The 27,743-nt window shown below is 37.8% G+C and overlaps 1 protein-coding gene across 4 annotated transcripts; it reads right to left on the reverse strand.

The window, feature by feature from the left end:
• Nucleotides 1-6,590: 6,590 nt before the first annotated feature.
• LOC121373369 (zinc finger protein 431-like) lies at nucleotides 6,591-27,222 on the reverse strand. Of its 4 annotated transcripts, none has more exons than XM_041499980.1 (3): nucleotides 26,775-27,222; nucleotides 14,952-15,286; nucleotides 6,591-8,367 (listed from the first exon to the last, which is right to left on the reverse strand). In XM_041499980.1, the coding sequence occupies exon 3, from the start codon at nucleotides 8,244-8,246 to the stop codon at nucleotides 7,179-7,181; it is 1,068 nt and encodes a 355-aa protein (XP_041355914.1). In that variant the 5' UTR covers nucleotides 8,247-8,367; nucleotides 14,952-15,286; nucleotides 26,775-27,222; the 3' UTR covers nucleotides 6,591-7,178. The 4 variants fall into 4 exon arrangements, with proteins under 4 accessions (XP_041355914.1, XP_041355915.1, XP_041355913.1 ...); XM_041499981.1 differs by having other exon boundaries at nucleotides 14,868-15,286; XM_041499979.1 differs by lacking the exon at nucleotides 26,775-27,222 and adding an exon at nucleotides 20,551-20,586.
• Between the last annotated feature and the right edge of the window lie 521 nt (nucleotides 27,223-27,743).

Genomic DNA, 27,743 nt, shown 5'->3' on the forward strand with positions numbered 1-27,743 from the left:
CTGCTACTGAGATACATACCACTGTAATTAATATGAAGAGAGGTAGAGTCGAGTGTTGATCCCATGACCCATCACACCACTACTGAGATACACACCACTGTCATTAATATGAAGAGATCTGGAGTCGAGTGTTGATCCCATGACCCACAACACCACTACTGCGATACATATCACTGCCATTAATATGAAGAGAGGTAGAGTCGAGTGTTGATCACACGACCCACCACACTACTACTGAGATACATACGACTGTCATTAATATGAAGAGAGGTAGAGTCGAGTGTTGATCACATGACCCACCACACTACTATTGAGATACATACCACTGTCATTAATGTGAAGAGATTTACAGTCGAGTGTTGATCCCATGATCCATCACACTACTACTGAGATACATACCACTGTCATCAATATGAAGAGAGGTAGAGTCGAGTGTTGATCACATGACACACCACACTACTACTGAGATACATACCACTGTCATCAATATGAAGAGATCTACAGTCGAGTGTTGATCCCAGGCCCATCACACTACTACTGCGATACATATCACTGCCATTAATATGAAGAGAGGTAGAGTCGAGTGTTGATCACACGACCCACCACACTACTACTGAGATACATACCACTGTCATTAATGTGAAGAGATTTACAGTCGAGTTTTGATCACATGACCCATCACACTACTACTGAGATACATACCGCTGTCATTAATATGAAGAGAGGTAGAGTCGAGTGTTGATCACACGACCCACCACACTACTACTGCGATACACATCACTGCCATTAATATGAAGAGAGGTAGAGTCGAGTATTGATCACACGACCCACCACACTACTACTGAGATACATACGACTGTCTTTAATATGAAGAGAGGTAGAGTCGAGTGTTGATCACAAGACCCACCACACTACTACTGAGATACATACCACTGTCATTAATGTGAAGAAATTTACAGTCGAGTGTTGATCCCATGACCCATCACACTACTACTGAGATACATACCGCTGTCATTAATATGAAGAGAGGTAGAGTCGAGTGTTGATCACATGACCCACCACACTACTACTGAGATACATACCACTGTCTCAATATGAAGAGATCTACAGCCAAGTGTTGATCCCATGATCTATCACACTACTACTGAGATACATACGACTGTCATTAATATGAAGAGAGGTAGAGTCGAGTGTTGATCACATGACCCACCACACTACTACTGAGATACATACCACTCTCATTAATATGAAGAGATCTGGAGTCGAGTGTTGATCCCATGACCCATCACACTACTACTGAGATACATACCACTGCCATTAATATGAAGAGATCTGGAGTCGAATGTTGATCCCATGACCCTTTACACTACTACTGAGATATATATCACTGTCATTAATATGAAGAGATCTAGAGTCGAGTGTTGATCCCATGACCCATCACACCAAAACTGAGATACATACTACTGTCATTAATATGAAGACATCTGGAGTCGAGTGTTGAACCCCTGACCCATCACACTACTACTGAGATGCATACGACTGTCATTAATATGAAGAGCTGTAGAGTCGAGTGTTGATTCCATCAGACCACCCATCTAGGCCAGACTAGGATCATTTCACTTTCCAGCCAGTGTTCTACAACTTATGTACTATCATGTATGTGAGTGCGTATAATAGGTCTGTTTGGTGAGTTCGTGGGGTTTTTTTTTTCGTTTTTCTTTATTTTGTTGTTAAAACTCATTAAGGAAATGTTTTATTTAACGATGCACTCAACATATTTTGTTTACGGTTATGGACCACAGATATTGAGGGAGAAAACCCGCTGTCGCCACTTCATGGGCTACTCTTTTTAATTAGCAGCAAAGTATCTTTTATATGCACCATCTCACAGATCGGATAGCACATACCACGACCTTTGATGTACCAGTCGTGGTGCACTGGCTGGAGTGAGAAATAGCCCAATGGGCCAACTGATATGGGTTTCTAGTAGAGTGAGAAACTGAGATACCAATGGACCAACAAGGAGTGATAGGGATCGATCCCAAACCGACCGCGCATAAAGTTTGGAAGAAACAAAGATTCTAATCAAGTCTGGGTTTCTCGTATTTGAGAAACTGAGACACGCTTAGATCTAACATACCGTATTATCACAAGGGACGGGATACAGCTCAGTGGTATGGGTTTCTAGTATTGAAGAAACTGAGACACGCTTACATCTAGCAGACCTCAAAATTTGTAAGTGCCCTTTTTGTTTGTATAAGAAATTGTTTTGGTATTAAGCATTTTTAGCTGCATGAAATTAAGTTGAGCGTATATGCGCAAGCTTGCATATTCGTGTCTGTGTTACCGAGTCTGAATGGAGTTCAGTGTTCACCACATTGTTTAACGAGAGTAATGAACGCCTTAATTATTCGTGATCAAAGTTGCATAATGATAGCCTAATAGTTTTGCTTTGAAATTCTATAAATCTTCAAAATTACTAATGAACAATAGCCTCTGTCATTTTTATATCTATATTTGCCCTACCTGGACCGAGCAGTCCTTAGAATAGTGTCCTTTAAAGATATAATTTTCAAGTGCTCCTTTGTATCGTTTTTATATATATAACTGCCCTACCTAGACATGTCCATCCCTAGAATAGTACCCTTTTAAAAAGGTGATCAAAGTCAAATTACAATGAAATATATGTTAGTTATACTTATATACGAACCAAAGTTGATTATGTGGCTTCTTCTCGGGTCACCCTCACACGTTCTCCCGCCCTTGGTCATTTTGATGGCAGTCAACGCTAAAATTCACGATTTAGTGATTAAGACCTAAAAGTAACGGGATTGAACTTTTCTAAATAATAATTTTTGGGGAATAAAACTCCAAAAGAGGAACTGATCACTGTCTGAAAATGGGTAATTTTGCTATCAAGATGCCAAGAAAAAAACATTCTTGGGTTATAATACTATGCAAAATAATGCTTAAAATAGTTTTAAAATTATTGTTTAAAAATGTCTAATTTTGTGATTCAGATGACAAGAAAAGGCGTTTAAATCTATCCAATTTTAACATTTCCCGGGGGAGCTTAACCACAACCCCCTTTACACATATCAGGCGCTGTGCGCCCTTTAGCAAAACACATCGTGTCAAGCTTAATATCGACCCTGATCATTAGCCCACCCCACTTAAAAGAATGCTTGCGTAAGGCCTTTGGACTGGTATCTATATTTAACGATATATAATGCACATTAGTGCTCAATACCAACAAGTATATTATTATATTTAATTAATAAAACGGTTAAATGTGACGACTATTATATACTCTTCAAAAAAAGAAACGCAAAAGGGTACAAATGGGTTATAACTCCGATTTTATGTTTCCTACCGGTTCATGCTTTGTGAATATAAGGTCATTGCATGTCCCAAACACATTCCCACGGTTACATTCGATAAAACGCAGCTACTGTACAATAAAGTTCCAAAATGTGAATATTCGCAAAAACGCAGCCACGTGCAAACCATGTCACCACTGCACGTGCGTTGTCTGCACGTGCAACATGAACACCGACAGTATAAAAGTGCAGGGTGTTCGCTTGCCTGGCCTCTGTGTCTGGCCGACAGTTGACAATCCAGGACATGCCACGTCTCAGTGAACCGCAGAGAAACAATGCCATCGGCCGACTAGACGCAGGCGAATCCAGAACGGCCGTTGCCAGGGCATTCCACGTGTCCCCAAGCACCATCTCCAGACTGTGGGACCGTTACCAGCAACATGGATCAACACGTGACCTCCCTAGATCCGGTCGACCACGGGTCACTACCCCCGGGCAGGACCGCTACATCCGGGTACGCCACCTTCGGGAACGATTGACTACTGCCACCTCCACAGCCGCAGAAATACCAGGTTTGCGCAGGATATCCGACCAGACCGTACGGAACCGCCTACGTGAGGTAGGAATTCGTGCCAGACGTCCAGTTCGAGGTGTCATCTTAACACCACAACACCGTGGACTCCGACTGCAGTGGTGCCAGATTAATCGACAATGGCCTCAACTGCGATGGAGACAGGTGTGGTTCAGTGACGAGTCCCGATTTCTGCTCCGACGTCATGATGGAAGATGTCGCGTGTATAGGCGTCGTGGTGAACGTTATGCGGCAAACTGCGTGCAGGAAGTGGACAGATTCGGCGGGGGTAGTGTCATGGTGTGGGCAGCCATCTCACACACTGGCAGAACTGACCTGGTCCACGTGCAGGGCAACCTGAATGCACAGGGCTACATTGACCAGATCCTCCGGCCACACATCGTTCCAGTTATGGCCAACGCCAACGCAGTGTTCCAACATGACAACGCCAGGCCTCACACAGCACGTCTCACAACGACTTTCCTACAGAACAACAATATTAATGTCCTTCCTTGGCCATCGATATCACCGGATTTGAACCCAATTGAGCATCTATGGGACGAGTTGGACCGACGCCTCCGACAGCGACAACCACAGCCCCAGACCCTGACCGAGCTGGCAGCAGCCTTGCAGGCCGAGTGGGCCACCATCCCCCGGGACGTCATCCGTACTCTGGTTGCTTCAATGGGCAGGCGGTGCCAGGCAGTTGTCAACACACGCGGAGGCCACACCCGGTATTGACTCCAGATGACCTTGACCTTGGTGGTGTGTCCTATCACTTACTCACAATGGACTAGAGTGAATTGTGAACAATCCTGCAACATTTGGTAATTATCGGACTCACCATTCAATAATTAAATCAATTCTCCAAATGTTACGACAATGTGGTTTTGCGTTTCTTCTTTTGAAGAGTATATATAACGGGCGCAGCCCTCTGGCGAGCCGGTGGTTACGTAATTCTTAACACGTAACGTCAGGAATGAGTCTTAGAACTCGAGAACAAATGTACCTGTGTTTTGCGGAATGATAAAATAGGCATTCATTGCAATGTTCTATAACAACATTCATCACAGTATGTCACCAACAGGTATATATTATTTTAATAAAATTAATTAATTATTTATAAAATAAACACCATTGTTAAAGTGGCTACACAACAAGTTGAAATAATTGTACCATGTTTCGTCCATGCATTAACCTACGTACTGAAATGATATACGGAGTGTTTTATAGTTAATTGGTATAGTCTGTTAGTTGCCTCTGCCTGCGATTTAGGATGGATAGGTGTTTATTTGACAGATAATCGGACAAGCCAATTAATTACCGCTGTCTAGACACAAAAATACATACCGGTATTGTGTAATAACCCGTCGCTCCTAAAATGGTAGTGGACATGGTTTCTTACTGTAAATAGTTCTGTAAAACTGTTGATTAAGTAGATTTTCCCACCTAAAATCACCGAAATGACCAAGTACGTAGTTCCAAAGAAACGAAAATAGTCACTTAGGTATCATGGGCGGTCGCTACCTGATACAAACATTTCACATATTCATCAATAATAAACACAATAAAGGAAGAAACACAAATATTAAAGTGGTATATTATTGAAACGATTCATATGCGAATTTGATTTGTTTTTACCCATGTAAAGGTATCTAATTAAGTCTGGGTTTCTAGTATTGAGAAACTGAAATGTGCTTAGATCTAACAGGTCTAGGTCTACCGACGAGGATCGATCCCAGACTCACCAGGCATCAGGCGAGCACTTTATAACTGGGATACGTCCCCCCCCCCCCTTTTATTGTTATTACCCGCTAATCGCAAAACAGTATGTTCACACATAGTGCCATTGTTTGTCTCAAAACAGTGTTCACATAGTGCCATTGTTTGTCTCAAAACAGTGTGTTCACATAGAGTGCCATTGTTTGTGTGTTAAACCAGTGTGTTCACACAGAATGCCACTGTTTGTTTGTCAAAACAGTGCGTTCACACAGTGCCATTGTTTGTTTCTCAAAACAGTGTGTTCACATAGAGTGCCATTGTTTGTGCGTCAAACCAGTGTGTTCACACAGTGTCATTATTTGTGTGTCAAAACAGTGTGTTCACACAGTGCCATTGTTTGTGTCAAAACAGTGTGTTCACACAGAGTGCCATTGTTTGTGTGTCAAAACAGTGTGTTCACACAGAGTGCCATTGTTTGTCTCAAAACAGTGTGTTCACACAGAGTGCCATTGTTTGTGTGTCAAAACAGTGTGTTCACACAGAGTGCCACTGTTTGTGTCTCAAAACAGTGTGTTCACACAGAGTGCCATTGTTTGTGTGTCATAACAGTGTGTTCACACAGAGTGCCATTGTTTGTCTCAAAACAGTGTGTTCACACAGAATGCCATTGTTTGGGTCTCAAACATAATTGCCGGAAATGGCTGCATCCACAAACGCCAACTGGCGGAAAGGGGAGTTAACCGAGTTTTGAAAACTAGAGTGTCAAAATAAAGTGCGTCAGACTGTTCAAGGAAGATGGTCGATGGATAGACAGACGACACACACTCAGCTGACGAATGTCGTAGCTTCAAAGCTAATAATATCACCAAGACTATTTCCCATGACTTGGAATGTTTATTATGTCACAAGAAACATTTATTTAAATTTCTCAAGCATCTAAACTGGTCTCGAAATAAAACACAGAAAGTGAAAACATTTAAAGCAGTTGTTTATTGATATATAATTTAGATACAGACAGAGCCTAAAGAAACAGGTTTTTATGCTCATTCATATTACATTGGATGTTCTATCAATGCCTTAAAACTTTTATGACAAAAAAGAAGAGTTAACCTACGCAGTTTGGTAATTTGTAAAGAATTTGTTTTAATTTACACGACACTTTTACACTGAATAAAATCTTATTTGAGACGTTATGGGTTTAAAAATTAAATGAATATATTTTTATATTCATTATGTTGGCGCTGTCAAAATATAGGACATGTTCTATGTCTTCTTCTGCCAGTTCTGTAGTTTGCGCCAACATAGACGCGGTGTGTATTGTCACATTCGATTCAGTATCAGTGTGTTTCTTTTTTAACTAGTACCATACTCGCCAGACACTAAAATCGATGGTCGTCCAACGAATTACTTTTGTAAAATTCTTCATCGCCCTTAGCCAATAAAGGTCGCCACGGGCGACTGCTTATTTTCAACCCTGATATGCTGTGAGAAACAGTTTGCAATTACCTCACATTTGAACTTCATAACACCTGTGTGAACTAACATATGTTGTTTCAAAATTGTATTTAGTGCAAAACATTTGGACATACCTTACATTTGACATTCTTAACACCAGTGTGAACCAACATATGTCGTTTCAAGTCGGTATTATGTGAGAAAAGTTTTGCACATACTTCACATTTGAAATTCCTAACACCTGTGTGAACCAACATGTGTCGCTTCAAGTTGGTATTTCGTGGGAAACATTTTGCACATACCTCACATTTGAAATTCCTAACACCTGTATGAACTAACATATGTTGTGTCAAGATTTTATTTAGTGAGAAATATTTTGCACATACCTCACATTTGAAATTCTTAACACCATTGTGAATGTTCATATGTTGTGTCAATTTGCCATTGCTTAAGAAACATTTTGCACATACCTCGCATTTGAAATTCTTAACACCAGTGTGAACCAACATGTGTCGTTTCAAGTCAGTATTTTGTGAGAAACGTTTTGCACATACCTCACATTTGAAATTCTTAACACCAGTGTGAACCAACATATGTTGTTTTAAGTTGGAATTTTGTGAGAAACATTTTGCACATACATCACATTTGAAATTCTTAACACCAGTGTGAAACAAGATATGTTGTTTCAACGTGTTATTTTGTGAGAAACATTTTTCACATACCTCGCACTTGAAAGCCTTAACACCAGTGTGAACCAACATATGTTGTTTCAAGTTGGTATTTTGTGAAACACGCTTTACACACATATGGTAGTTAAAAGGCCTAACACCAGTATGAACGAGCATATGTACTTTCAAGAGGGAACTATGCAAGAAAGATTTTGAACACACATCACATTTGAAATTCTTAACTCCATTATGAATTAATATATGCTTTTTCACGTATCTTTTCTCAAGGAAATACTTTCTGCACACCCCACACTGATATGGTCGTTCACCAGTGTGGATCCTCATATGCTGCTTAATCTTACTCTTGTAAGAGAAACACTTCAAGCACATCCCACATTGGAAAGGCTTCTCGCAAGAATGTGGTTTAATTTCTTCTTGCAGATGAGGCTTCCTTCCCCAATGTTTTGACGAGACCTCACGTTCGACACATCTATCATCAGTGATAGACATATTTCTCTTAAGACGTTTTGATCGGATTCACAAAATATTGTTTCTTTACCAGCCTCTTTGAAGCCAGTCTTGAGTGAATATTTACTGATGTATCTTCAAAGTTGCAGGATCAACAGATGTACTGAAATAGAACCAGTAAATGGGTAAATGACTTGACTTGATCTTTCAACTTGTTACAACTACATGTAAAAAACGTTCAACCCTGGTTGTTGAGTAGAAGCTGGTTTAACCCCAGCCAGTCTGATTCAGTGATTATCCAATGTTTGTTTTCAAAACTTCTTTTTGTCAAGAATTGTGGTATGGAATGCAAATCACTCGCCTGTAGCTTACAAGGAGAGTGATTTATCACTTGCCGGGTATTTTCAAAAGTAAAGGATTGTGTTTGTGAATTGTACAGAAGTTTATATTTTACAAAAACGTGTCTGTCCCCAGAACCAAAAGGAACGTGAAATGATCGAGTTTCAGTGACAAACACGAGTATGAAAGACAGTGCCAGCACATGTACTATTTTGGAGATTACTATTACATAGCAAAGACAGTGCCAGCCCATGTACTATTTTGGAGACTACTATTACATATGAAAGACAGTGCCACCCCGTGTACTATTTAGGAGATTACTATTACATATCAAGGACAGTGCCAGCTCGTGTATTATTTTGGAGATTACTATTACATATCAAAGACAGTGCCAGCCCGTGTACTATTTTGGAGATTACTATTACATATCCAAGATAGTGCCAGCCCGTGTACTATTTGGAGATTAACATTACATATCAAAGAGAGTACCAGCCCGTGTACTCATTTGGAGACTATTATTACATATCAAAGATAGTGCCGGCCCACGTACTCTTTTGGAGATTACTATTACATATCAAAGACAGTCCCAGCTCGTGCACTATTTAGAGATTAACATTACATATCAAAGATAGTGCCAGCCTGTGTACTATTTAGAGATTAACATTACATATCAAAGATAGTGCCAGCCTGTGTACTATTTAGAGATTACTATTACATATCAAAGACAGTGCCAGCCCTTGTACTCTTTTGATGATTACTATTATATATCAAAGACAGTGCCAGCCTGTGTACTCTTTTGGAGATTACTATTACATATCAAAGACAGTGCCAGCCTGTGTACTATTTGGTGATTACTGTTACATATCAAAGACAGTCCCAGCCTGTGTACTATTTAGAGATTAACATTACATATCAAAGATAGTGCCAGCCCTTGTACTCTTTTGGTGATTACTGTTACATATCAAAGACAGTGCCAGCCCGTGTACTATTTGGTGATTACTGTTACATATCAAAGACAGTGCCAGCCTGTGAACTCTTTTGGTGATTACTATTACATATCCAAGATAGTGCCAGCCCGTGTACTATTTAGAGATTAACATTACATATCAAAGACAGTGCCAGCCTGGGTACTCTTTTGATAATTACTATTACATATCAAAGACAGTGGCAGCCCGTGCACTATTTAGAGATTAACAGTACATATCAAAGATAGTGCCAGCCTGTGTACTATTTAGAGATTACTATTACATATCAAAGACAGTCCCAGCCTGTATACTATTTAGAGATTAACATTACATATCAAAGATAGTGCCAGCCCGTGTACTTTTTTGATGATTACTATTACATATCAAAGATAGTGCCAGCCCGTGTACTATTTAGAGATTAACATTACATATCAAAGACAGTCCCAGCCCGTGTACTCTTTTGATGATTACTATTACATATCAAAGACAGTCCCAGCCCGTGTACTCTTTTGCTGATTACTATTACATATCAAAGACAGTCCCAGCCCGTGTACTATTTGGTGATTACTGTTACATATCAAAGACAGTGCCAGCCCGTGTACTCTTTTGGTGATTACTATTACATATCAAAGACTGTCCCAGCCCGTGTACTATTTGGTGATTACTGTTACATATCAAAGACAGTGCCAGCCCGTGTACTCTTTTGGAGATTATTATTACATATGAAAGACAGTGCCAGCCTGTGTACTCTTTTGGAGATTACTATTACATATCAAAGATAGTGCCAGCATGTGTACTCTTTTGCTGATTACTATTACATATCAAAGACAGTCCCAGCCCGTGTACTATTTGGTGATTACTGTTACATATCAAAGACAGTGCCAGCCCGTGTACTCTTTTGGAGATTACTATTACATATCAAAGACAATGCCAGCCCGTATACTCTTTTGGTGATTACTATTACATATGAAAGACAGTCCCAGCCCGTGTACTATTTAGAGATTAACATTACATATCAAAGACAGTGCCAGCTCGTGTACTCTTTTGGAGATTACTATTACATATCAAAGACAGTCCCAGCCCGTGTACTCTTTTGGAGACCACTATTACATATCAAAGACAGTGCCAGCCTGTGTACTATTTGGAGATTAACATTACATATCAAAGATAGTGCCAGCCGATGTACTATTTTGGAGACTACTATTACATATCAAAGACAGTGCCAGCCTGTGCACTATTTTGGAGATTACTATTACATATAAAAGACAGTCCCATCCCGTGTACTATATTGGAGACTACTATTATATGTCAAAGACTGTCCCATCCCGTGTTCTATTTTGGAGATTACTATAACATATTAAATAAATTTTCTTGTTTAGAAGACCATTGTCTGTAAATCCAGGGTGTTTGTGATCATGTCGTAATGTTTTATAGCAGTTATTCTTTAGTTTCCTGCAATGTATACATTTTCGAATGTTCAGAATTACTGGTATGTAATATCAGAAACTCAAGAAACACATTGTACAAATACTGATATTCTGAACAGGACATTTGAGTTGTCGAAACCGATATGTTGGCCACAAACAAGTTGTAATGACAGTAAACTCAGGATAGGTCCTTTAAGACTAACAGAATACAATGAATGCCTGTGAACATAAACTAATGTGTGCAAGTCACAAAATGATTTATGAAAACCTCTGGATATATTTCTGCATTATTTGTAGTTTATACATAAAAATAACAAGAAGAAAACAACTCCATAAAATTGTTCTGATAAAAATATACTGATAAGATTATCTCAAGGGAATCTCAAAGGAATCGATTACGGAAAAGCTATTCTGACCTGCTGTTCGGACTATTTATATGTCTATACCACGATATGCAAACTGTCATTAATTCTTGTATGAGATAGAAAAAACCAACAAATACAATCAAGATAATATAACATGCAGTCAAAGGTCCGACTTAGGCCAAAACCCCAGTACAAATCTCGTCCCCATTGCCCATAGTTCTAAGACATATGTTATCTTATAACTCCATGGATTATGCAAAACATTAATTATTTATATGCTGGTTTATTTGAATAATATCTAGATCGTTGTCAGCTGAAAACGTGGAAACCTGAACGATGAATTATCAACTACTACTTCTGTAGTTTTGAACCTTTGCCACTCGAGCTGTTCAGACTCAAAGACACTGGTTTATTGAAAAATGAACGAGGAAAAAAACGTACGTGGAAACATACGTGTGGAAAAAAAATAAATGAATAAATAGAAATATTTTATTTAGCGACGCATTCAACACATTTTATTTACGGTTATATGGCGTCAGACATATGGTTAAGGACCACACAGATTTTAAGAGGAAACCCGCTGTCACCACTACATGGGCTACTCTTTCTGATTAACAGCAAGGGATCTTTTATTTGCGCTTCCCACAGGCAGGATAGCACAAACTATGGCCTTTGTTGAACCATTTATGGATCACTGGTCGGTGCAAGTGGTTTATACCTACCCACTCAGCCTTGCGGAGCACTCAGGGTTTGGAGTCGGTATCTGGATTAAAAATTACATGCCTCGACTGGGATCCGAACCCAGTACCTACCAGCCTGTAGACCGATGGCCTAACCACTACGCCACCGAGGCCGGTCAAAATGGATAAATAGTCTGTAGGTGGGATGTACCATCAGAGAAACATTAGCACTAACTCACAGTGGTTGCATTTGAAAAATTGGTTTTACATTTGTATATACAGTATCAGGGCCGTAACTAGCGGTGGGCAATGGGTGGAAAGTTGCTCCCCCTCAAAATGTTATTTAAAGCATCAATTTAATAACTCTATTCTATTACACACTTTTTGAAAAAGTAATTTATATTTAATTGCTTTCCACTGTATTCTGTTACAAATTAAACTATTGCAGGCACGAACCCATTATACATTAACAAAAGACTCAGTTTGACAATGTGTAATGGCTGAACAAACATGGTGGCAGATTGTCACAACTGCTTGTCTGATTAACGGCAATCGCACACCTTGGAATACACTACCTGTCAGTGTTAATCGGTCTAATATATAGGTTCAATGCAAGCCTTACTTAAACCAATATGGCAATAACAAGTCGCCTTGTAACTTAAATGACCGACCACATCATACGATTAATAATATACTGGAGTATGTACATGTTTTGCTTCAAAGTAAAGAAAACAATAACTTTATATTGTGACGGCGGAGGTCAATACATGTAATTTTTTTAATTATTATTATTTATTTATTTATTTTATTATTATTTTTATTATACGAGCTTGTTTGTTGTACCGATTTTACGAAGTGTGGTTTATGACGTCATTCCCATTATTATACGAGCTTGTTCATTGTACCGATTTTACGAAGCGAGTGTCAGGATTTTTGTATTACCCGAGCAAAGGTCATACACGAATCCTGACACGAGTTTCGTGAAATCAGTATGATTCACACGCGAGTGCAATAATTTCTTTATTATCCACATTATCCAAAATATTACTTTCATTAATAACAACCTAGGACCATGTTTAAACATTTCGAACATAACTGAAAAGAGAAGACGAACCGACGTTAAATACGCCATTTTGATAAGCGTTTACACTGAGTTATCTATGCGTTTCATTTACAACATAGTTACTGTATTGTAAGCCAGTGAGTCGGGGCTATCCACCCCTCACATTGGCATTCATCTCGGAATAATAAGTTTTAAAAAAAGAAAAAACAACGAAAAAACAACAACAACAACAATCAATTGTGAATAGGTGGTGTTTTTCGATAAAACCGGAAATAGGTCTGACGAAATTTGATCCCATGCCCCATCGCACTTGTACTCAGCTACACACCTCTCTCATTAACAGGTGGAGTCGTTTGATAAAAGATGAAATAGGTCTGACTAATATGAAGAGATCTAGAGTCGAGTGTTGATCCAATGACCTATCACACTACTACTGAGGTACACACCTCTCTCATTAACAGGTGGAGTCGTTTGATAAAAGATGAAATAGGTCTGACGCAATTTGATCCCATGCCCCATCGCACTTGTACTTAGCTACACACCTATCTCATTAACAGGTAGTGTCGTTTGATAAAACCAGAAATAGGTCTGACGCAATTTGATCCCATGCCCCATCGCACTTGTACTTAGCTACACACCTCTCTCATTAACAGGTGGTGTCGTTTGATAAAACCAGAAATAGGTCTGACGCAATTTGATCCCATGCCCCATCGCACTTGTACTTAGCTACACACCTCTCTCATTAACAGGTGGTGTCGTTTGATAAAACCAGAAATAGGTCTGACGCAATTTGAAGAGATCTAGAGTCGAGTGTTGATCATATGACCCATCACACTACTACTGAGGTACGCACCTCTCTCATTAACAGGTGGTGTCATTTGATAAAAGCTGAAATAGGTCTGACTAATATGAAGAGATCTAGAGTCGAGTGTTGATCCAATGACCTATGACTGTCAGACACTACTACTGAGCTACACACACCTCTAATTAATATGATCAGACAGGATGCATTCCAAGATGGTGTTGTATGTTACACCAGTTTGACGAGTGTTTATCTCATGACCCATCACACTACTACTGAACTACACACATCTCTAATTAATCTCAACAGACAGGAGGCACTTCAAGAAGGTGCTGTATGTTAAACCAGTCTGCGCAATTAAAATTCTTAAAACCAGTGTGAACTAAACTATGTCGTTTCTCGTCCATATTGTGTGACAAACATTTTGCACATACCTAACATTTGAAAGGCATAGCACCAGTGTGAATGTTCATATGTTGTTTTAAGTTAGTATTTTGCGAGAAACATTTGGCACATACCTCGCATTTGAAATTCTTAACACCAGTGTGAACAAACATATGTTTTTTCAAGTTGGTATTTCGTGAGAAACATTTTGCACATACCTCACATTTGAAATGTTTAGAACCAGTGTGAACCAACATATGTTGTTTCAAGTCGCAATTTTGTGAGAAACATTTTGCACATACTTCACATTTGAAATTCTTAACACCATTGTGAACAAACATATGTTGTTTCAAGATGGTATTCTGTGAGAAACATTTTGAACATACCTCACATTTGAAATTCTTAACACCAGCGTGAATCAACATATGTTTTCTCAAGTTGGTTTTGCGAGTAAACCATTTTGCACACACCTCACATTTAAAATTCTTAACACCTGTGTGAATCAACATATGTTCTTTCATTTGGTAATTTTGTGAGAAACATTTTGCACATATCTCACATTTAAAATTCCTAACACCTGTGTGAACTAACATATGTTGTTTCAAGATGGTATTTTGTGAGAAACATTTTGCACATACCTCACATTTGAAATTATTAACTACATTGTGAATTAATATATGCTTTTTCAAGTAGTCTTTCTCAAGAAAACACTTTCTGCACACCTCACACTGATATGGTCGTTCACCAATGTGGATCCTCATATGCTGCTTAATTCGCCACTTGTAAGAGAAACACTTTAAGCACATCCCACATTGGAAAGGTTTCTCACAAGAAGATGCTGACGTTTGTTCTTCCAGATGATGGATGTTTTGACAATGTTTTGAAGAGACCTCACATTCGACACATCTATCATCACTGCTAGACATTTTTTCTTTTAAGACTGAGTACCTTCAACGGTTTTATCTGATTCACAACATCTTGTTTCTTTACCAGCCTCTCTGAAAGCAACCCGGAATGAACATTTACTTGTCTCCCAAGTTCTAGGATGAATGAAGTACTGAAACAGAACAAGTAAATGGATAAATGAAACAGTCTATGACTTTAACAAAATGCAGAAATTTGGGCTTGTTACGACTCTTGAGGCTCTCTTTTTCCTGTTGATAATTTTCATTACCCCGTATAGTAAGAAGATATTGGGGTGGGGTGTTTTTTGTTTTATTTTGAATTAATAATCAACGAATATGTCTGGAAGATCTAAGGTGTGCCATCGAGCTTGAGACCAACTCATCTTACGCAGTGATTTTTATCGTCCACCTATAAATATGCCAACACTGCGACTCGCTGGTTGTTGAGTAGAAGCTGTTTTAACCCCAGTCATCCTCTTTCAGTGACTATCCAATGTTTCTATTTTGGAGACTACTATTATATCAAAAAGTCCCAGCCTGTGTACTATTATGGAGACTACTATTACATATCAAACATTGCTTTTTTTAATATTGATATTTCTTTGACGTGCCTATTAAGGTCTTCATAATCTAGGGGTTAGTCAAGTGCATGTTTTCAATGGAATAAATTTAAGGAGTTCAAATACTCTGAACATCCATTTTGTCTCTACATATATAACTGAGCAAACACACACCCATCTGACAGTAAATATCTTCAGGAGTATTATTTTTAAAACATTTGTTTTTCAAATATTACATATTGCATTTGTACAAAACTGTACACAATACATGGGCTTTGTCAGGAGTGCATTATATTAGGTTGCACTGTAGAAACAACAGTTTCAGTGAAGTTGTCAGTTTATGTCACAAGACACCAGATCCTGGTTGTAATAAAACACGTGATTCGCCACCTTTTACATTATGAGTATAGGTAGCACTAAACCAATTAATTTTCCGCTGGGTTAAAGTTCGAGGTGCACCGAACTTTTCATAGAGAAGTTAACACCACAAGACCTGTCATTGGTTATAAATGAGAGTGTGTTGGTTGTAAAAACAAAAATAGTTTCATCTGGGCTAAATATGTATGCAATATTTGATCTAGTACCATTGTGTCAAGTAGCCTTGTGATTGGAACATGTATGGGGTACCTGTACAAAAAGTACTCGAATTTTGTGCGAAACTAGCAGTGTTGCAGAAACATCTGGTAATACCGAAAATGTGCCATGAAAGGTACCATTTTCTGCAGTTAATGCTTTGAGATAGGAGTTGTAGTACTGATATTTATGGGTCATAGTTTGGTTGATATATTGTATATAGTTTTTAAGGACAAACGTTACAATGGTCGCCTATGGAATTTTATTTGGCATAGTGAAACATAAAACTAGCAGTTTTTTGGTATCCGAACCTAGTACCTACCAGCCGTAAGTCCGCTGGTTTAACCACTACACCATCGAGGCTGGTACCTACCGCGCTCAGTTGCCGAACTTGGTACCTACCAGCCTTACGTCCAATGCAACAACTACACCATCGAGGTCGGTACTTACCTGACACAATTTCCATTAAAACATCAGCGGATGTTGATATAAAATACTTGTCTTCTTTTGAACACTGTAATAATTTGTGCGAAGCATTCATTATTTATATAATTTTTACAATAATACGTGTGGCTATATAATGATCGTTTTTCATGTTTAAATTATATTTAGTTCAAGACATGTTTGTTAGTAATGTAAAATATTTATTAATTTAACGGAACAAACTGGAATGTGACAACAATGAGAGTCCGAACCCGTGTTCCATTTCGAGTGTCAGATATTGACACTGTGAATCTGAAAATAAACTCAATGTTTCTGGGCAAAAATAAAACAAAACAACAGGCAATGAGTAAAATATAAAATGTGACATACGTTAACGTGAAGATAGATTTGGGATTTGTTTGTAATTTGTAAATGAAAAACGTAGAAAGTTGCTCTAATAAACCAAATAAATTTACCGAACAACAATCATGTTACCACAAAGGAAACGGTCACGAGGAAGGTATTCTGGCCTGTTATTCGGAATATTCAAGTACGACGATATGCGGACTGCGTTTAAATCTCTCGGTTGGAAGGAAATTGTTCTTCTACTTTTGTATTCTTCCTGTCTTTTTTTTTCATTTACCCAGTGCACTACAACTGGATAAAGGCCGTGGTATGTGTTATCATGTCTGTGGGAAAGTGTATATTAAAGATCACTTGCTGCATTAGGGAAAAGGTAGCGGTTTCCTCTGATGACTACTGTGATATGTTGGTAATGTAATACAAAAACATAATGAACACTCCTTTGTTCATAAACTACAATTAACTTCTCCCTTTTCTTATAAAAACGGAAAAGGTACTTGGTGAAGGCAATCTAATTAAAATTAGCTCCACTGGTTTACTATTACCTGTGGATCTAACAGTACCCCGTTGGAGCTCATGTCCAGCTGACCTTTCATTCGACCAATCAAAACCTTACTTGCAAAATCATGCTAGTGATTTGAAAAGAATTTGAAAACATTCGGGATTATGCCGAGGGTATATGAAATGATTCAGGTGAATTACCAAGTAATCCGGAAACTAATTTCAATATAAAAGTTTATATAAAATTCGTTTTAAGACGAAACAAAAAACCGTGATGGTATAGCCATAAAATCTGTTTATACTAGTATACAATCCAGAGTTTAATACTTCACTTTTACCCCTGTTTTTTTAATGTTTAAATTGACCAGCAAGTTCGCCTATTGCATAAATAGTCTTGCCCGTTATTTTTAGAATTCGTATGCTCCCGAATAACGCTATAAAAGGTAATTGGTCGATATTTAAATTGTTATTTATAGATGAAATGTCACCTGGACATTGGAGTCCACGCAATGCTGTTAGATCTACTGGTAGACCAGTAGAGCTAATTTTAATCAGATTGTGGTGAAGGTCACTTGTTAACTTGTTTTTGTCGATTTCAAAACTATGCACCTGCTAATTACTTTAAAATACCCATATCACGTATATATTGTTTATATAATTGGCGCTCTGAAATATTTCAAGTCCCTCTAATATTTGATTTCTTTACACCATTCATTTCTAAATTTTTTAATTGTCCCCTTCATACTATTATCCCCCCCCCCCCCCCCCCCCCCCCCCTTCCTGTCCCGGATCCGTCCACTGGCGAATTCAGAGCCCGGACCCGGGATAGGCGTGCCTGATCATGTGGATATGGGCACGTAAATAGAGTCCTTGGCAGGCGGAGGGATAAGTTTGTATTTTTGTGTATTCTGACCCCAAAAGGGGGGTCAGGGCCCCTTGGGCCCCCGCCTGAATCAACGCCTGCTATCACAGGTAAATATTATAAGATCTAAACACTTTCACATTTTTTCCTTGTCTACCTTATGAAACACTTTATTTAAAAGGAAATTAATAATTTTTAACTTTACGACCATATATAGACCGGGATCTCGGTCAACATTTGTTTTACGCAGTACGCAGACACATCAACACGTAAATAAACCATAGACGCTGTAGCAATCACACAAGGGTCCATGTAGGGCGAGACGTAGCCTGGTCCGCAATCAATCTAGGATCGATCCCCGTCGGTGGACTCACTGGATCATTTCAATTTCCAGCCAGTGTTCTACATATTACATAACAAACGATGTGATATGTACTATCCTGTACGTGTGTGCATATAATAGACCACTTCTTGTAAAGGAATAAAAGATAGTAATTTACATAGACGTACATGCTCCCATTTTTGTAGTAGTAGGCTAGCGTTTCTCCGAATTAAACGAAAATGTACGAATTAAGAGAAAAGAAAGCATTACTAACCGAACAGCTGTTTAGGGTTGCAAACAAACCACTACGAACATTTACATGGATTACAACTAATTGTGTGGGCAGCAAACACATGGTAAAAAGGTCTCAGGTTAGCACATTTTGTCCGAATTTGAGGTTTTGCTCCAGGACTAGGGGAAGGTTAAGCCCCCCCCCCCCCCCCCCCCCCACCCAACTTCACCCCGCACACACATCCGGCTCGTACACTTAGTGGTAATTCGTATAAGTAATATAGTGACTTATGTGATATTAAGACTGTAAAGGAATAAAATTAAAGCTTGTGGACATAAAACTAGTAATTGATATAAGTAATAAAATGATTCATGTGAGCATCCAGATATATTTGAGCACTATTTTTAGTTTCTAAATAAAAAAACACAAAAACAAAATACACACACACACACAGACAGACACACACACACAAAACATTAAAAAAAAAAAAAAAAAAAAAAAAAAACCCCCAAAAAAACACACACAAAAAAACAACAACAACAACAACAACAACAACAACAAAAAAACAAAACAAAACGAAAGGTTATCTCAAGGACTCGATCATGAAAGAGTTGTTCTGACCTGATGTTCGGACAATGTTACATGTCTGTATAATGAAATGCGGACTATGATTAAATGTTTTATGTGAGAAAGACAACAATCAAGACGTGTATTCCGAGGACCGTTTGGATCGGCACGTGGCCCGGACATAGTCGAGTGGTAAAGTGCAAGGCTGATGCGTGCTCAATCTAGAATCGAGGCCGAAACCCGACTACAGATATCGCTCTCATTGTCCATACGATTTATAATGTGAACGAAATGTACCATTTGAGTTGTAGAGGTGTACTTTAGCTGATCATATCTTTAAGGAAACAATGGACAAACTCACAAACGTCGTTAAAATATTTCATTGTAATAGTTTATTGTTTAACCGATATTAAGATCTCCCTAATATAAAACCAGTTTTAATAAGAGGTCGTAATAGCGGAGTTTCACTGTAATATTAATAAATAGAAGAACACTGACGTGTGGACGTCCATTATTAATTTTGTCAATTATTTACGGACATTACAGTTGAAATTGGACCAGGAGCGATTTGTCTCAACACTGGAGCGAGTTGGTAACGTTTTGGGGGCGAGTTGGTAGGAGGCGAATTGGTCTTGGAGCGACTTGACCAGCATTCCTTTTTAACAATTTGTAGTATCTGACGTGAAGCATTTAGTATTTATATAAATATTAATATTTTACTAAAACGTATTCCGCAGAATGCATTACAAATAGCAAAGGAAAAATAACCCAACTAAGATAGTTCGCAGAATGAACCGGGATGTCACAACAATGAGAGTCCGAACCCGTGTTCTATTTCGAATGTCAGATTATGACACTGTGAATTTGCCGAAAATAAACTGAAAGCGCTAAAACTAGGCAATGTGTAAAAGATAAAAAGTGACTTACGTGAACCTGAAGACAGATTTGAGAATTCTTTGTACTTTGTCAATGAAAAACGTAGAAAATTACTCTAATAAACAAAATAAACGTACCGAACAACAATCGGTTATCACAAAGGAAACGGTCACGAGGAAGGTATACTGGCCTGTTATTCGGACCATTCAAAGTGCGAAGATATGCGGACTGCGATAAATTATCTTGCTTGGAAGGAATTTGACATTTTTCTTATCTCTTGTTCTTGTTGTAGATTGAGGGGTTATTTATTTTGAGATTGTCTTTTCTATCTTGCCCGCTTTTCCGTTTTTTCTTAAATTTTAGTCTAGTTTATTTTGTTCTTGTTGGTTATAGGTAGCACTAAACCAATTAATTTCTGGCTGGGTCAAAGTTCGAGGTGCACCAACACTTGATAGAGAAGCTAACACCACAAGTCCTGTGCTTGGTTATAAATGTGAGTGTGTTGGTTGTAAAAAAAAAAGAAAAAGGTTTCATTTGTAATAGGTTAAATTTCATTTGATTTCCTAAAATATATCTTTTCTTACGTACGAAATTATTTGAAGACAAAATCCAGTTTAGGCTTCTTACAAATATTAGGACGGCCAGAAACACATTGAATATATAGACACTGATATTCTAAAAAAGAAAAATATTTAATATGTAATCGTAGAAATATATATATTTTATTTTTTGGAAACATCTTACAATGCAGCAAACTCAGGAATGTTCCTTTAAATGTTTCCCTTTTTTATTTTTGTTTGTGTAACAGTGAGTGAAATGTGTGAGGTCCATGTAAATATTATAATGTACACCTTTCACTAATGTGTTTTATTCTGTACATAATTGTTTATTTTACCTTTAATTAATGTTTTATTCGTTTATTAGGTTTTCCCGTATAGAATATACTATACGGGCAACGCCCAAGTGATGTTTCCCGCCAACGATTGGGGCGAATTGTCCGTGCGAGTATTTAGACCAATCGCTATAGTTTATTGTGTAGTGGTCACTGTTTTATGATCACGTGACGGACACTACTGTAATAATTATTTGGTTCGAAACGTTCTTTTGACTGCTCCGCTCTACGACTTTATTTCTTCTACATATCCGGTATCATTTACACTGCACACATAAGGTATGACTAACAAGCATGTTTAAATGTTATTATAATATGAAATAGTATTTATAACTAGTACGTAATTTGATATATTAATGAGTTTTGATTAAAAGCTGGTAAACATATGTTATAATAAAATAATGGTGAAGTTGTTTAATAGTAAGCTTAGTAATTAATATAAAACCAACTAAAGTTATATAATGTTTCTATATATAATAAAACACATATTTTAAAGTAATATATATGAATAAGTTATTTTCCTAGTTAATTGTGTATAAAAATGTATAGTTAACGTTTAAGGTTATCATGGCAGCCATATTGGAATAATTGTATTTACATGATAACTTATGTCATTTTATTTGTTTCTAGGCTGGAACTATATAACATCTAAGCGTTCCAGTCACTGACAATTTTGCCCATAGCAAAGGTGTGTAGACTAAAGTAATGTAATGTATTTATTTGGATTGTGTGTGGTATTTGTCATATAACGCACGTGCTTTGTATGCTTCACGTACGTTTCATGAGCACCTGGCCAGTGCAATTGAATCGTATGTGTGTCGTATAAAAGATTATTGGATTGTTTGTGGTGTATTCCATCACTGGAGATTTATATATTGGATTATATTAATAAGTATTAATATACTGGTGTAGTAGATGCGTATTTCCATATATGATAGATGGGTTAATTACTTAATATAAATATATAACAGATGCCCTTTTCAATTAAGCGTTACGCATTTTATTTACATTTATTCATTTAGTATTTTATTTTGGTAGCGAGTACATTAAGGGAAGTTAAGTTGGTATAATTACCCAGGTGTTGAATAAAGGCAGATCATGCTATATATGTTATTTATATTCCTTGATATAATTCAATCATCTTTGAATTATGAATTATGTATATGATTGAATGTTGATTGAGTTTTATGGGTGTATTTTAACTATTTAAGCCTGTGATATTTATTATTGTTTATTGTCTTTACAGGGTCGTGTTTTTTTTGTTTCCCTTGTATGAATAAACTGTGAACCCTTTCGGTGACTCGTTTGTCGTCATTCAGAGTACCGTTATATTTGTTAGGTGGGGTTTTGTTTTATTATGATTATTAAACTCATTAATTCCATGATCTGTCAGTTTGAAATAAACGAATATTATAATTAATTCTGGGTTTCTAGTATTTGAGAAACTGAGATACGCTTACATCTAACAGACCGTATTATCAGAAGGGACGGGATGCAGCCCAGTGGTGAGGGTTTCTAGTATTGGAGAAACTGAGATACGCTTACATCTAGCAGACGGTATTATCAGAAGGGACGGGATGCAGCTCAGTGGTGAGGGTTTCTAGTATTTGAGAAACTGAGATACGCTTACATCTAGCAGACCGTATTATCACAAGGGAGGGGATGCAGCCCAGTGGTTAGGGTTTCTAGTATTTGAGAAACTGAGACACGCTTACGTCTAACAGACCGTATTATCACAAGGGACGGGACGTAGCCCAATGGTTAGGGTTTCTTGTATTTGAGAAACTGAGATACGCTTACATCTAACATACCATATTATCACAAGGGACGGGACGTAGCCCAGTGGTTAGGGTTTCTAGTATTTGAGAAACTGAAACACGCTTACATCTAGCAGACCGTATTATCACAAGGAGTGGGACGTAGCCCAGTGGTTAGGGTTTCTTGTATTTGAGAAACTGAGACACGCTTAGATCTAACAGACCGTATTATTAGAAGGGACGGGACGTAGCCCAGTGGTTAGGTGCTCGGCTGATGTGGTCAGTCTGTGCCAATATAAGGGTATCGTTCCCAGACCGACTGCGCATCAGGCGAGCATTTTAGCACTGAGCTACGTCTCGCCCCCTTTTATTTGTATTACCCGCTAATCGCACAACAGTGTGGCCATACACTGCCATGGTTTGTGTCTTTTAGTTGTATTACCCGCTAATCGCACAACAGTGTGGCCATACAGTGCATTGGTTTGTGTCTCAAAAACACTTTTAGGAAATGGCTGCATAGGCAGAGCTCCAGCTGGCAGCAAGGTGAGTTAACCAGGTTTTGAAAACATCCTATACTTCGCTATTAGAAAATCTCAGCTGTCAAACGTCATAGCAAAGCTAAACATATCACCACGACCATTTACCACGACTTGAAGGGCCGATTTTATATGTCTAGGTTATTGGTGGGGTTTCGAAACATGGTTTAAACCTAGGTTAAACCCTGGGTCATGTTTACTGTGCATTTCACATGTCTGGTTTTCAGTAATCCTAGTTTAACACTGGGTTACAACTGTATTGCTTGTTTAAACCTGCCCTTGAGGTGGTTTTTCGCTGGGTTTGCTCAAAGTAACTTTTATTCATGGATAATTTCGGCAGCAAAATCGTGTTTTACGTCCGTATTGCAGAACCATGAAATGTGAACGTATTTTAGAGATCATTTGAAGCCACTATAGAAGCAAATACAGAGTGGGATGCTCTTTTCTTTTCCTTTTTTTTTTCTTTTTTTTTTTTAAAGCACGACTGTATAATTAGATTCACCCCTTCACCATGCTCGAGGCGAACGAACAACAAAGCGCCTGAGATATATAGAGGATAATAAATGAGATGCCAGATATTATCAAATTTACGTCCCGAGTCAAATATTTTTTAATTGTTGCGAGCATTATCGAGTGATAAATGAAAAGTATTTCACTCGGAACATAAATTTGATAACTGGTACTGAGTTTGCTATTTTATTTATTACCCCAGCTATGTTTTCTCTAAACGCTTTTATTTTAGACGCACATGCTCGTACATGTAGGCTATAGAAACAATGTAAACCACTTTACACACTGTTCTGGGTATTGCTATAACTTTGCATTTTAATCACGTTCACAGATAATTTTCAAAAACTAAAGTTATCGTTATTCTGCTAAAAAATGTAAATAAAGATTTGCGTTAAAACGACATTTTGTTATAAATTTAACATTAAAACAGTCGTGAACGCAAACTCATCATTTTGTGTGTTTGCCTAATCGTGATGATGTCATATATAGTACCGACAAAGTCATTGGTTTGTAAGCGTCAAATCATCCAGTAATACTGTACGTCACACCACTGCAGAATATTTCTCATTGAGAAAATATGGAAAATATTTTCCCTGTTATAAGTGGTCACTGGGGTATAGTTATTTACTAAATTAGTAAAAATAAACATTTTCTTCAGTGTGTATGAACTGCACGAAAACGGGGATGTACTAGCATTGGAAGTTGATCGGTTACCACCGGTATCATAGCAATAAACGTCTATCATAGACTGCAGTCTTATAATGACATACTTTCGTGTTTGTCTCGTCTTAATAAAGGGGTATCAAAGCAATGCACGTCTATCATAGACTGCAGTCTTATAATGACATACTTTCGTGTTTGTCTCGTCTTAATAAAGGGGTATCAAAGCATATCAAAGCAATACACGTCTATGGGGGGGGGGGGGGGGGGGGGGGAGGAGGTAGCTAATCCCCTATCTTGAAAGCGAATGCTAATCCCCTATCTTGAAAGCGAATGCTAATAATATACTGGTAACGAGTTTCAACTACAAAGTGATGAAGTGTAAGCTATTCCTCGCTTATGTCCCTTTCTAAATCTGCGGGTAATCTGTGTAAAAAGCGTGGTTTTGTAAACACGGGTAAAACACACGCATGTCAAATGCACCACGGGTGCAGGTCTTGGTCAAGTTTTCAGTGTTTTACGTAAACCAGTGTTAAACCTAGGTTTTGATATAACCCGGTGTTTCGAAACTCCGACATATGACATCGGCCCGAAATGTTTATTATCACTTCACCACGACCGTTCACCACGACCGTTTACCATGACTTGGAATGTTTGTTATTACTTACCACGACCATTTACCACGACTTGGAATGTTTGTTATTACTTACCACGACCGTTTACCACGACTTGGAATGTTTGTTATTACTTACCACGACCGTTTATCACGACTTGAAATGTTTGTTATCACTTCACCACGACCGTTTACCATGACTTGAAATGTTTATTATTTCACAAGAAACATGTATGTAAATTGTACAGCATTTTAAACTGGTATCAAAATAAAACATAACAAGTGAAAATATTTAAATCTGTTGTTTATTGATATATAGGTTTGATACACACAGAGCCTACAGAAACAAAATGTTTATGATCAGATTATAAACTTACAATATCAGCAGAAAACATGTTTGACAAATACAAACATAGTTGGTGCACACATCGACACCTCAGATTTGTTAATTTTATTATCAGTAAAAAATGACATTAAAATAGTTTAATCTGGTAGACACCTCACATTTGTTAATTTTATTAACAACAAACAAATGGCATTACAAGAGTTTAATCAGCCAGTGTGTGTGAAACCTGTGATAGACACACCACACTTGACAATCTTATAACCAGCATAAACTAGTATTATGTCTACAGTTACACTGGGTCTAAAATCATAAACTAGTATTTTGTCTAAACGTTTAGAGTTTTTAAAATAATTTGTCAGACACATCACACTTGAAAATGTTATAACCTGCATAACTAGTATTTTGTATAAAGTTATACTGTGTCTAAAATCATAAGCTAGTATTTTATCTAAAGTTATACTGTCTAAAATCATTTGGCAGACACATCAATTCTGAAAATGTTACACTGTTATAACCAGCATAAACTATCACTGAAGTATATGCCAACATATCTATAAGGCCAAATAGCCTAGTTCCAGTTCTTGGACAACTCATTGTTTAGCAGCAAGGGATATTTCATATGATATTTTAACATAATTTGGAGAAAAAAAATAGACACACACAGGCATACACGCACGTGTACCTTGCTACCTGTTGACATTGCTGAATTTTGACACTGACCAGGATTCAAGCAAATGGCTGATGTGGCTAAGCCAACATCATGTTTTACCACATCTCGAGAGCTGATAAGCGTTCGCTCTAGTATTGATCACAATCAGCGATCCTATTGTGTTATTTTTCAGTCCATACAGTGCTACACAACTAGTGTAACAAAGGCCGTGTTTTTCCCCCCATCTTATCTGGTACACTGAATAAAATATCACTTGCTGCTAATCCGAAAGAGTGGTCCATTGCATAGCAGTAGAAGATTACGTCTCTCATATGTGTGGTCCAATACCATATAACCGTAATTAAAATATGTTAATTTCATCATTAAATTACACGTACCTTTCTTCCCAATATCATAGCCTATGATTAGCAGCCATCTTGAATCTTCCAGGCAAACAATGTAGTTTAGCCGATCATAGCCACGCAATTTTGATTTCATCGTTATTGCCGATATTAGTGAAAGTTAGAGAAAGTGAAATATTGAAAATAGGTGTTTATTGATATATAAGTTTGATACACACAGAGCCTACAAACAAAGTGTTTATGATAAGATTAGAAACTTGCAATATCATCAGAAAACATGCTTGACAAGTACTAAAATAGTTGGTGCACACGTCTACACCTCACACTAGTAAATCTTACTAACAACATAAAATGACATTAAGATAGTTTACAGTTATGTGGCGTCAGACATATGGTTAAGAACCACACAGATATTGAGAGAGGAAACCCGCCGTCGCCACTTCATGGGCTACTCTTTTCAATTAGCAGCAAGGGATCTTTTATATGCACCATCCTACAGACAGGGTAGTACATACCACGGCCTTTGATATACCACTCGTGGTGCACTGGCTGGATCGAGAAATACCCCAATGGGCCCCCGACGGGGATCGATCCCACACCAGCAGCGCATCGAGCGAGCGCTGTACCACTGGACTACGTCTCGCTCCTCCCGGTCACATTTCTAGATCTTATTAACAACATAAAATGACATTAAAATAGTTTAACCCGGTAGACAAGTAACATTTGTAGATCTTATTAACAACATAAAATGACATTAAAATAGTTTAATCCGGTAGACACGTCACATTTCTAGATCTTATTAACGGCATGTGAAATTAAACGTTTAATCAGGCACTGTGTGTTAAACTTGTGGTAGATACATCAAACGTGAACATCTTATAACCAGCATAAGGTAGTATTATGTCTAAAGTTATACTGTGTCTAAAATCATAAACTAGTATCATGTCTAAAGTTATACTGTGTCTAAAATCATAAACTAGTATTATATCTAAACGTGTAGTATCT

The sequence above is a fragment of the Gigantopelta aegis genome, chromosome 5 (genome assembly GCF_016097555.1).
Source record: "Gigantopelta aegis isolate Gae_Host chromosome 5, Gae_host_genome, whole genome shotgun sequence".
In the NCBI taxonomy this organism is placed as follows: domain Eukaryota; kingdom Metazoa; phylum Mollusca; class Gastropoda; order Neomphalida; family Peltospiridae; genus Gigantopelta; species Gigantopelta aegis.

Excerpts from the sequence above, each read along its gene's own strand:
- LOC121373369 (XM_041499980.1), bottom strand. The coding sequence starts at position 8,246 with ATGTCTATCACTGATGATAGATGTGTCGAACGTGAGGTCTCGTCAAAA.